At 50.0% G+C, this 12,841-nt stretch overlaps 1 protein-coding gene across 2 annotated transcripts in view; it reads right to left on the bottom strand.

Moving 5' to 3' along the window:
• The window catches only part of CRYL1 (crystallin lambda 1), a 60,572-nt gene extending 50,366 nt beyond the window's left edge, over positions 1–10,206 (bottom strand). Inside the window, exons 1-2 of one of the 2 annotated variants that reach the window (XM_069601701.1) lie at positions 10,006–10,206; positions 5,684–5,791 (exon numbers count right to left, since the gene is read on the bottom strand). In XM_069601701.1, the coding sequence (XP_069457802.1) occupies positions 5,684–5,766 (83 nt within the window). In that variant the 5' untranslated portion in view covers positions 5,767–5,791; positions 10,006–10,206. The other variant, XM_069601700.1, reaches the window with a different exon arrangement.
• Positions 10,207–12,841: the final 2,635 nt, after the last annotated feature.

Below are 12,841 nucleotides of genomic sequence, written 5' to 3'. Positions count from 1 at the left end.
CACATTAAAGTGCAGTCAGCTTACACGTGGTGAGGGGAGAGGGGTGGGACTAGAAAGAAAGCCACTCATGAGCAAAGACACATAATTCAGGACATTTGCTTTTCCTAAATAAGGCTGCTAACTGATTTTTGGAAGGGGTGTTGCTTGTTTGTTCCTTGGTTAAAAAATCTTAGGCTGATCTCCAAAAGCTCAGTTTAGCTGGCCACCAATAATACTTAAAATATTAGCTCTTAATTAAGCAAAGTAGTAGGAAAATATTATAGGAAAGCCTTTAATCTAGCCTAAGAAAAAGAAAACCTTATTTACAGTTTCCCTATGTTCTCCTTGATGCCTGAAAGGACTTTAAAAAGTGGCCAAACTCTTTCATGATACACTTAAACAATAAAGTCTATCAATATAAAGACCCCAAGAGATAGGGCAAAGAACTTTTCAATTAGGGATCTTAGTTTTCTCTTGGTTACAGGTGCAGTGGAACTGGATCTACAACATAAGAGATGAAACTATAACGGAACTGAAAAGTACATCAGTCAGCAAACCAGAGTCCACTATTGCCCTGTGGCCTGAGAGATAAGGGTGATTTTTACATTTTTAAATGCTTGGGAGTACTTTGTGATGTGTGAAAATTATATGAACTGCACAGCTAGGAAGAAAAGCCATGACAAACCTAGACAGTTTATTAAAAAGCAGAGACGTTACTTTGCCAACAAATGTCCATATATCAAAGCTATGGTTTCCCCAATAGTCATGTACAGATGTGAGAGTTGGACCATAAAGAAGGCTAAGCACCAAAGAACTGATGCTTTTGGACTGTGGTGTTTAAGAAGACTCTTGAGAGTCCCTTGTACAGCAAGGAGATCAAACCAGTCAATCCTAAAGGAAATCAGTCCTGAATATTCACTGGAAGGACTGATGCTGAAGCTGAAGCTCCAATACTTTGGCCACCTGAAGCTGAAGCTCTAATACTTTGTGAAGAACTGACTCACTGGAAAAGACCCTGATGCTGGGAAAGATTGCAGGCAGGAGAAGGGGGCAACAGAGTATGAGATGGTTGGATGGTATCACTGACTCAATGGACGTGAGTCTGAGCAAACTCCGGGAGACTATGAAGGACAGGGAAGCCTGGCATGCTGCAGTCCAGGCAGTAGCAAGAGTCAGACATTACTGAGCAACTGAATAACAATTTTAAAAAGAGAAAACCTAGAAATTTAAAAGGAGTTGTTTCATTAGAAAATATTTATCAACTAAAAAAATGAAAGAACTGAAACCAGCAAAAGGCAGGGCTGCCCTGAGGGTACATGTAGGGGGGACCTGGGCCTGAGACCCCAGGTCAGGCGTGAAGAAGACAATGTAAGACCCCAGTCTGTCCCAGACAGAAAACCCCCCATGGGGCATTCACCAGGACCGGTGCAGGCCCTGGGTTTCCAGAGATTAGAGCCAATGCATGTGAGCTCAGAGATCACCAAACACACAAGGCAACGAAGGGGAGTGGGTTTTTTCACCCCAAAAGATGCCACCGTGGCACAAGGACTATTCTGACCTAAAGGCAATCAAAACCCAGCAGGTTCAAGAGCTTCTCCTAAACTTGCCTTCAACTGCCTATGTTTATACTTCGGGGTGGGGTGGGGGGAGTTGGGGGTTGGCCTGGATCAGAAAAGTGTTTCACCCGAGAAACACCCACACAGCAGGCCAGGTCTCCTCTCCCTCCTGGGAAAGGCCTCCTCTGCCTCCCCACATCCTGACCGCCCCTCCACCCACCAGGCCTTACAGAAGCCTCAGCCCCTCGCTTCCATGTGGGCTCCCACTGCTTCACGGGGCTCCCATCCATGTAGAATAACATTTGTTTTTCTCCTATTAATCTGCCTTGCTGCTGCTGCTGCAGCTAAGTCACTTCAGTCGTGTCCGACTCTGTGCGACCCCATAGACGGCAGCCCATCAGGCTCCCCCGTCCCTAGGATTCTCCAGGCAAGAACACTGGAGTGGGTTGCCATTTCCTTCTCCAATGCATGAAAGTGAAGAGTGAAAGTGAAGTCCTTCAGTCGTGCCTGACCCTCAGCGACCCCATGGACTGCAGCCTTCCAGGCTCCTCCGTCCATGGGATTTTCCAGGCAATCTGCCTTACATCAGTTTAATTCTCACATCACCCAAAGAACCTAGAAGCAAAGAAAGGACCATTTCTCCATGCCTACAGTAATAAACCTGGTGGCTCAGCAGTAATGCAGGAGACGTGGGTTTGATCCCTAGCTCAGGAAGATCCCCTAGAGAAGAAAGCGGCAATCCACTCCAGTGTTCTTGCGTGGAGAATCCCATGGACAGAAGAGCTACAGTCCATGGGGTCGTAGAGTCGGACACAACTTAGTGACTAAACAATAGGGATAAAACACCGCAAAATGTGTTAATATTAATATTTTCATCTTCGCATCTATTACTATTGTGATGTTGTGACATACATCTTTGAACTGGTGTTCAAAGAGCTGACACAGAGCTCCTAAAACTCCTTGGAACATCCTGTGAAGGGGAGCGATAAAGTGTCTTTTGTTATGTTAATGAGGTGACTTTTGAAAGCACCTCAGGACAGGGCTGGTTGCTTGTGTCACCAACCCAGTAATTTCAGGGCCAACACTTGAAGTCCTACCCCTGACTTCAGGAGAGGGAGAGGAGCTGGAGGCTGAGTACAATCACCAGTGATTTAATCAATAGTGTCTAAGTGTCAGAGCCACCAAAAAACTCAAAGAGGGAGTTCAGAGAGCCTCCAGGTTGAACAGGTGGATATACAGGGAGGGGGGACACCAGAGGGCAGGAAAGCTCCCCGCCTCCCACATGTCTCCTGTGTATTTCTTCATCCTGCTGTTGACTGGAAGTGAAACAGGAAGGAAGGGCACAACCTTTAAAACAGTGACACAGCTCCAGGACACGACATAAACAGATTAGAACCAAACCAGGCAAGTTGACTGCCACTAGACCCTGAGCCTCAGTGTGTGAAAGTCAGTTACTCAGTTGTGTCCGCCTCTTTGCAACCCCATGGACTATATAGTCCATGGAATTCTCTTGGCCAGAATACTGGAGTGGGTAGCCTTTCCCTTCTTCAGGGGATCTTCCCAACCCAGGGATCGAACCCAGGTCTCCCACATTGCAGGCAATCACTCTTAACACATCAGCATGCTAAGTGACACACCCCCAGGCACCATGACAGTCCCCATCCCTTCACCAAAAGAACTGGAATACTCCTCCCACTCATTAAGCCTATGAAATTGACTTCCCTGGTGGCTCAGATGATAAAACGTCTGCTTACAATGCCAGAGACACGGGTTCAATCCCTGGGTCGGGAAGATCTCCTGGAGAAGGAAATGGCAACCCACTCCAGTATTCTTGCCTGGAAAATCCCATGGACAGAGGAGCCTGGCAGCCTATGAAATTACCCACCCCTATAAAATAAGTAAGGTGTTACAGTAGTAAAGAATCTGCCTGCAATGCAGGAGACCAGAGTTTGATCCTTGGGTCCAGAAGATGCCCTAGAGAAGGAAATGGCAACTGGCTCCAGTATTCTTGCCTAGAGAATTCCACAGACAGAGGAGCCTGGAGGGCTACAGACCGTGAGGTTGCAAAGAGTTGGACATGACTGAGCACATGAAAGCTAACAACCCTCTACTCTGGGGTGGCTCTCGCCTTCTGAGATGGCCCCCACTCTGTCTGTGAAGTGTGTTTCTCTCTAAATAAATCCACTTCCCTGTCGCTTTGTCTCTCACTGAATTCTCAAGGAGACATAAAGAACCTGAGCTTCTTAAGTCTCGAGACCACGTGTGTGATCTCAGTTAAAAGACCATGGGTTCAAGTCCCAAGCTTGAGTTGCTTGGTTGCAGTAGCCCTAATTCCATTTGTGAAAAACCAGTAATCTACTAAGTAACTGGTCTCCTGAGTCTGGGAGCCACTCTAGCCAGTAAAGCAAACCCAAGAAGGGATGGTAGGAACCACAGCCAGGAGGTTGGGAGCACAGATGACAACTGGACTGAGCTGGAGTCTGAAGTGTGAGGGGTGGGGCAGTCCTGTAGGATGGAGACCCCCACCTGCTGGACATGATGCTGTCTCAGGGCTGAGCTGAGTTGCAGGACAGGCACTGGGGTCAGAGAACAGCTTGATTTAGGAAAGTCCACACATCAGGAGTGGAGACCAGAATCTCAACTTTTAAACATCTGAGTTGAGAATCTTTTGTAAAGAGCCACATTGTAGTATTTTAGGCTTTGTGGCCACATGAGGTCTTGCCTTGTGGGGGTCACGATGAGAATTCATATGGTAGGATCACCAGGCTGAACTTGTCCTGATGTGTAGGACTAGCTCTGTCTTGTTCATCCACGTGTTCCTGGTGAGTGGCACATGCCTGGAAACAGAGGTCCATGTGCCAAGTCCCCCTCCTTCCCTAATGGCACAGAACAAAGCATTGGGGAGTGTTTAGCTTTATGGTGGTTGTTTCATTTTTTGCTTTTTGCTTCTTTCAATTGATGTTTCATCAGTTGTTTAGTCGTTCAGTTGTGTCTGACTGTTCACGACCCCATGGACTTCCTTGTCCTTGACTATCTCCCAGAGTTTGCTCAAACTCCTGTCCATTATGTTGGTGATATCATCCAGCCATCTCATCCCCTTCTCCTCCTGCCTTCAATCTTTCCCAGCATCAGGGTCTTTCCATTGAGTTGGCTCTTTACATCACATGGCCAACATGTTGGAGCTTCAGCTTCAGCATCAGTCCTTCCAATGAATATTCAGGACTGATTTCCTTTAGGATTGACAGGTTTGATCTCCTTGCCATCCCAGGGACTTTCAGAAGTTTCTAGCATCACAATTTGAAAGCTGTTTCACCTAGTCACCAGCTACCTGTTACTCTACGTAAGAAGCAACTTTACTTCTCTGGGTTTTGGGTTCTTATCTGCTACACAACAAAGTTGGCCTAAGATATGTAATTTCTCGAGGCCTAGAGCCTGACATCATGTCCTATATATTTGTCTTCTCAAAGAGCCAATGATAAAGCATCTTCTGTTACACAAAATGCACATTCAAATTAATGCTCACAGCTATGCCCCCAACCAGGAGAGTAACTACCTGACAAGGCCTGAGATGATCAGAGCCGTGATCAGTGATGGCATCATAGCGGGGGCAACCCATGAATTAGTTTGTCCTTCTGTCTTTGGCCTCCTTGTCTCAGCCTTTTTCCTTTGGTTCTTATTCTTTTTGTTCCTGAGGTGGTCCCTAAAACACCACCCTCTGTGGGCTCAACGCTCAGCATCTGCTAAGTACACACACTCTCACACCTCAGACAACACTCATCCCAGTTAATCCCGGTCCTGCCATACAAAGCAACAGGTAAGAACACAGCTGAGGACTTCAGGACCTCCGTGCCTGCAGGGGAGGGCCAGTGCAGCTCCCGGGCATGTGGCACAGAAGCATTCACCTGCTCACTCACTTGGGCCTCAAGTCGAGGGTCTACACTGGGTTCCTCCAGCCCCCTTGCAAATCTCTCCCCCCGGAAGTCTGTCCTCACAGTCTGAGCCCCTGCTGTGGGATGGATCCACCTCTCACTCAGCCTTGCTTCACCGGCTCCGAGGCTACAACCCCACAGGAGAAGGAGGACCCCAGCCTCAAGGGCTTGAACAGATGGGCTGAGGCCGCAGGGCCTCCGCACGCGCAGGGGACTCACCTGAGGCTGACCAGTGCGTCAGTCACCTGCCGAGGCTCAATGTCGAACAGTTTCACCCTGAAGCCTGCGCTGGCGAACAGCATGGCCCAGCTCCGCCCAATGAGCCCGCTGCAGGGAAAGAAGGCAGAGGTGCAGGTCAGCTGGAAAGTGGAGCCACTCTGCACCAGCCCAGTGTCAGAGCACACAGCATCCTGTTACTGAAACACCTCATGGCTTACAACTCCACGTTTTGACAGCAGTATCCACTTAAAATGTTGCTTCCATACAAGAGGTCCTGGGTCCTCACTGCAGTGCCCTCCAGACCTGGGGGGCAGCAGGGAGGGGCAGGGCGTCCACACACCAGGGACCCCCAACTGACCAGTGTTGGCTGAGCCCCAGACCTGGAGAAAAGAGACAGCATCTCCCCCACCTCCTCAGTTTTTCCTACCACCACTTGAGATGATGATGTTAAAACTGTACACGTCTTACCTCTATTAATCTGAAAACAATCCCACAAGGGAGACACTATTTTATATATATATATATATTTATTCATGTACTTGACTGCACCAGGTATTAGTTGAGGCATGCAGGATCTAGTTCCCTGACCAAGGGTGGAACCCAGGCCCCTGTATTGGTTTGTTGAAACCCAAGAATGAAATACAAAAACTTTACCAGGTTTTAGCAGTTAATTCACACTCCCCAGCCACCTATAGGGTTGAGAGAGAGAAAGACAAGAGGTACAGGAGGGGAGACAGGAGAGAGAAAGGGGCCAGAGGGGACAGGAGGGGAGACGGAGGGGGGGAGGGAGAAGGGAAGGGAAGCAGGGACACCCCAGAAGTGGAGATGGCTGCTTCCTGAGGTGTTAAAGGTGTGGGAGGTTCAGTCAGTCAGTTCAGTTGCTCAGTCATGTCCGACTTTTTGCCACCCTAGGGACTGCTGCACGCCAGGCATCCCTGTCCATCACCAACTCCAAGAGCTTACTTAAACTCATGTCCATAGAGTCGGTGATACCATCCAACTATCTCATCCTCTGTTGGCCCCTTCTCCTCCTGCCTTCAATCTTTCCCAGCATCAGGGTCTTTTCAAATGAGTCAGTTCTTTGCATCAGGTGGCCAAAGTATTGGAGTTTCAGCTTCAACATCAGTCCTCCCAATGAATATTCAGGACTGATTTCCTTTAGGATGGACAGGTTGGATCTCCTTGCAGTCCAAGGGACTCTCAAGAGTCTTCTTCAATGCTACAGTTCAAAAGCACCAATTCTTTGGCACTCAGCTTACCTTATAGTCCAACTCTCACATCCATACATGATACTGGAAAAACCATAGCCTTGACTAGATGGACCTTTGTTGGCAAAGTAATGTCTCTGCTTTTGAATATGCTGTCTAGGTTGGTGATAGATTTTCTTCCAAGGAGAAAGCATCTTTAATTTCATGGCTACAGTCACCATCTGCAGTGATTTTGGAGACCAAAAAAATAAAAGTCTGTCACTGTTTCCACTGCTTCCCCATCTATTTGCCATGAAGTGATGGGACCAGATGCCATGATTTTAGTTTTTTGAATGTTGAGTTTTAAGCCAACTTTTTCATTCTCCTTTCACTTTCATCGAGGATCTTTAGTTCCTCTTCACTTTCTGCAATTTCTTGCAGTCAATCAACTTAGGGAATTGGCAATAAACTGACTCCCAGAGCACGGCTCCTTTGCACAACAATTAGAGCTGGAGAAAGGCATAGGGACCCTGGAACAACAGGAGCTGGACTCTCGGGGCCCACCTATAAGCAAGTTTTTTTAAATGGTAAATCCTACAAAACTTGGGATATGCAGTTGGGTACCACTGATGCAGAGGAACCGAGGGTAAATTACCCTGGCTTCTCTGGTGGGAATAGACAGGTGGGTGTCCTCCACCTGCCAGTGGTCCAAGGGTCCCCTGTACTGTCAACTCTAGACTCCACTGAACACTGTTGGGTGCCAGCAAGCAGGCCAGTCTCAGCCTGTGGTTGATACACACTTGACTGTGACAAAGGCTGCAAAGCAAGCAAGGTCACCACGCCCAGGACAAAGTGCACTTTCTTCTATATTTTATATCCCTTCAGGAGGCAGGCAGTAGCCCTCGTGCCTGGAAAGCACACGGGCACAGGTAAAGCCACTGCTCCCTGCAAGGGAAGCTGACAGAAAGCACCCTGACCCCTTCCTCGAAGGGGCTTCAAGGAGGGGCCCGGACACGACTTATTTCAGGACGCGCTGTGACTGGTCAGGCAGGCCAGCCCCTGGGCAGCGTACCCAACACCAAACCTCCCAGAAGGTGTGCCTGATGACCAACAAGAAGTACCGACCAGTGGGTAGTTCGCTATGCCAGCTTACCAACGGAGAGGTGTACGTGGACGCCTTCTTTAAAAAATGAAAACTGCAGGAGTTTTAAAAGAGAATGGAGCACCAACCAGGAAACCGTGGATGGGACTTGAGCTGCTAACCCGACACCCAAGTCCCGGAGAACCCGGATGCCCCGGGGATAGGGCGCCCTCGCCATGCAGGAGGCATGGCTCTGGATCCGGATCGCACAGTGGGTCCCCACCCCTCCCAGGCCAGGCAGGGTCGCCCAGGAACAGCCTCGGGCCCGAGCGCGCAAGACCCTCCCGCCGCGCCCGCGCCCCGCCTGACCCAGATCACGGCCCCGCCGCCCCTCTGCGAGCCCATCCCTCGGACGGGAAAGGAGACAACACACCTGTGCGGATCCGCGGCCCGACAGCCCTATGTCCGCTCGCAGCGCCCACTGCCACCGTCCCCGCCCGGCCCGCATCACCCAACTCAGCCCGCAACCTCATCGCGCAGCAACCGGGCTGCAGCGGGGCCCGAAGGACCGGCCCGGCCCGGCCCAGTCCTGGGGAGGCGCGCTGGGGTCATCGGAGCCGCGCCGCCAGCCCCCAGGGCGATGACGACCGCGCCCACCTGCCACCCTCCCGAGCACGCTGGTTGGAGCCCTCACCTGCCGACCACCGCCACCCCGCCGGGCGCCGAGAACCCTGGAGACTCCATGGCCCGCGCGGTGCCCGAAGAGACAGTTGCGGCGCGCGCCACCCGGGCACTGGCTCCGCCCGCCCCGCGGCCGCGGCAGGGCCCCGGGGCCTGGCCCGTGGGTGGGGCGCGGGCGGAGCCTCCACCTCTCCACGCCCCGCGGGCGCGCAGGGCTCCTGGCGGGGCTGCGGGGCCAGCGGGACTGTGGGCGGGGCGGGCGGGGAGCTCAGGACTGGGCGGGGTGGGGGGAGCGGCAGGCGTGCGGCGCACTCGCTTCCCTCTCCCCGGAGCGCGCACGGAGGAGGTGCCGGGAGCGTCACGTGGATGGGAGCCCGGTGGGAGAGCTACCCCTTCGGACTCTAGTGACTCACTTTGTTTTGGTCAGTTCCTTACTGAACCCCCAAAGTCCGTGCACAAGGAGGGGGACACCTCCAGACCAGGACAAGGCGCGACCGCTAAAGGAACCTCCAAATTTACCCCTGGAATTCCCTTCCCGTGTGAAGACAGCACCACGTCCGGGCGCACGAGCTCAGGCCCCACTGCTGGGTTCACACTGTCGTCAGTTCCGAGGAAGACCCGCCTTTCTCCACAGAGGAGGCCAAGGCCCGGGAGCCCTGGGACGGCAGACAGGAGGGCTGGGGGCGGGGGGGTGTCCACCACACTGGAAGGCCTGGAGCCCCCTCCCAGAGGCCGAGCTAGTCTCTCTTCCAGGAGGAGGAAGTGTCCCCGCGCCGCCCCGGGCTCTTTTCGGAAACAGAGCGGAGGAACGGGCCGCACGTGCCTGGGACCACGCTGTCAGCGCAGCACGAGAGCGGGGCCACGCCAGCCATCCAGGTCAAGGCAGCGCTCCAGCGGAAACGCGTGACCCTGACCGGCAGGGCCCTTCCTCTGTCTTCCCAAGACCAAACGGAAAGAGGAATGTCAGAGCCAGAGCAGTTTCACAAGTTATCGGTCAGCATTAGAAAAGGCACTCAACTCACTTAAGAGAAAAGTGACACAGCAAAGATGTCCCCAAGATAAGGCTTTAAATGTTGAAATAACTATGCATGGGGGCTTAGTTGCTCAGTCCTGTCCGCCTCTTTGCGACCCCATGGACTGTAGCCCACCAGGCCCCTCTCCATGGGATTCTCCATACTGGAATGGAGAATACAGAAGACTAGAGTGGGTTTCCATTTCCTTCTCCAAGGGATCTTCTCCACCGAGGGATCCAACCCATGTTTCCTGCATCACAGGCAGATTCTTCACCAGCTGAGCCACCAAGGAAGCCCTCACAAAGCTATTTGGATTTATAATGAAGCCCCAGCTCCTATGGTGCCTTCACCACAAATTACCCGAAAATTTGTCTTCTTTTAAATAGGCAAGCCCCACTTCCTCTCTGAAACTGTGACTACTCGACCCGGTGATGGGTGACTGCCCTTTTCCTAAAGCATCTGAACTTCCTGCAAGCACCTTTTGGTCCACTGAGTCATTCATTCACTCAAGTTTCTATCATAAGAGCCACTGAGTCATTCATTCACTCAAGTTTCTATCATAAGAGCCACTGTGTTCTGGTCAGCTTAATGTTTAGTCTTCAATTAAATTGTAAACTTAAGGTTAAGAACCAAACCTCTTTTTCTCCTTACTAAGCACATACTCTTTTTTCTTTTTAATATGTATTTGTTTATTTGGCTGTGTCAGGTCTTAGTTGCGTCATGTGGGATCTTCGTTCAGGGCACAGACTCTCTGGTTGTGGCATGCAGGCTCAGTAGTTGGCCCCCATCACTACCACTTTCTCCTTGCTTTGCCCCATAATGAACCTTGTCTGCTACAAACTCCAGCCGTGTGGAATTGTTTGGCCTCACTTGCTTTCAGTAATACAGGGAGGGCAGGTGGGCCTGGGGGGTGGGGAGAGCCCCACTGCTCTTAGGGGGTCCTCCTGCTCCACAGCCACGGAGCACCCTGTCTCTCCCACTTGGGCCATGTCGGACTCCAACGTAACAGCCATCTCCTGGCTTCTATTCAATCCGTGACTTTTTCCTGGCTCCTTAGATTCCCGAGCAAATCAGCTCAGTTCAGTTCAGTCACTCAGTCGTGTCCAACTGTTTGTGACCCCATGCACTGCAGCACACCAGGCCTCCCTGTCCATCACCAACTCCCGGAGTTCACTCAAACTTATGTCCATCATGTCAGTGATGCCATCCAACCATCTCATCCTCTATTGTCCCCTTCTCCTCCTGCCTTCGATCTTTCCCAGCATCAGGGTCTTTTCAAATGAGTCAGCTCTTCACATCAGGTGGCCAAAATATTGGAGTTTCAGCTTCAACATCAGTCCTTCCAATGAACACCCAGGACTGATCTCCTTTAGGATGGACTGGTTGGATCTCCTTGCAGTCCAAGGGACTCTCAAGAGTCTTCTCCAACACCACACTTCAAAAGGAGTCAAATATTCTTCCTCTATCTCCAAACTCTCAGTTCTCTGGGTGTCTCTTTCTGTCCACTTTTCCCTCTGTCCACCCACAGTCCTCATGGCAGGTAGAAGAGCATAGATGGCTTCTCACCCCCACCCTCACCATCCCTCCTCTGCCTCCTTTGAGTCCAGCTTCCATCCTTAACCCCAAGGCTAGTTAGGGAACCAAAGATCTAAACTCTCCTGACAGCTTACTCTGGAAAAAGTGATCTGTGGTGAGGATTAGGGTTAGTTAGCAATTCACCTTTACAAATTTGATGTCTGATGTCTTACTGACTGTAATTCCCAACAAAACATCTTGCTATAAAGACCATAGTTATAGGTCAGCATCAGAAAGGCTCAGTGGTACCACAGTCAGCGGTGGGGCTCCAGAGTTGGCCTGCAAGGGCTTCTGTCTCAGATTCTCCATTCCATACTGTGTGTTCTGGGCCAGTTAGTTAATTCCTCAAAACTTAATTTCTTTTTTTTTTTTTTGGACACACTGTGTGGCTTGTGGGATATTGCTTCCCTGACCAGGGATTGAACCTGTGCCCTCAGTAGTGAGAACATGGAGTACTATGTTCAGACCACTGGATCACCAGGGAAGTCCAAAACTTAGTTTCTTCCCCAGTAGAATGGGCACAATAAGAGCTCCTTCTGAAGGTGGTTACTGTATTCATTGACGTAATGCCTTGTAAAACACGGGCGGTGTTGGCTGACATGTGTCCACACAGTTCTCCATGGCAGGTCTGCTGTGTACTTTCCCCATGGCCCTCGGAGCCTCCTTGCAGAGCTGGGAAGTCATTCTACCCTCACCCCAACAGAGCACCTGGGACTCCCAGAGGCTGAAGGAGATACTGAGAATCTTGGATCAGAACTTTTCTTTCCAGTTAAGCTGCCCTGAGTTTTATATTTATCCTAAGATTGAACAATGTTTCTCAAAAGATTTGAAATTTGAATTTCAACTCCGAATTTATAACCTCAGGGGCAGTCTCCAGGAACATCCGAAGGAATTGCAAGATCCTCGCAAAAAAAGTACCTCAAAATTAAAGATTCCTCTCTGTTTCCATAAATCACATTTATACCCATGGTCCCATGAGGCCTAGGAAAGCTTAAACTATGCTATATTATCCATACTATATAGCATGTGTAATATATTGAAACTGTTATCTTAACAAGGAGTCGACATTTTACAAGCTAGAATTTCAAAATATACCCTAGATAATTCTTTTTCCTTTTCTCTACCTATTAAACTGCATTAGTTCATTTTCACCAATAATAGAGGGCTGACTTTATACAGGACCTAGAGCAAGTAATGAGCTATTTCACACCTTTGTGTAAGTGAGAAAAAGGCACTTCCTCCTCAGGCCACTATATTCCCATCTGCTTAAAACTGTCATACTATATTGATTTTTTAGAACAAGATACTTTATTGCCATCTTCTGGGAAATCATTTTTATTATTATTATATTTCCTGCTTATTTAACTTATATACAGAGTACATCATGAGAAACGCTGAGCTGGATGAAGCACAAGCTGGAATCAAGATTGCCAGGAGAAATATCAATAACCTCAGATATGCAGATGATACCACCCTATGGCAGAAAGTGAAGAACTAAAGAGCCTCTTGATGAAAGCGAAAGAGGAGAGTGAAAAAGTTGGCTTAAAGCTCAACATTCAGAAAACTAAGATCATGGCATCCGGTCCCATCACTTCATGGGAAATAGATGGGGAAACAGTGG

This window comes from Ovis canadensis, chromosome 10 (assembly GCF_042477335.2).
Source record: "Ovis canadensis isolate MfBH-ARS-UI-01 breed Bighorn chromosome 10, ARS-UI_OviCan_v2, whole genome shotgun sequence".
In the NCBI taxonomy this organism is placed as follows: Eukaryota; Metazoa; Chordata; class Mammalia; order Artiodactyla; family Bovidae; genus Ovis; species Ovis canadensis.
This window is presented reverse-complemented; position numbering and strand designations above follow the sequence as displayed.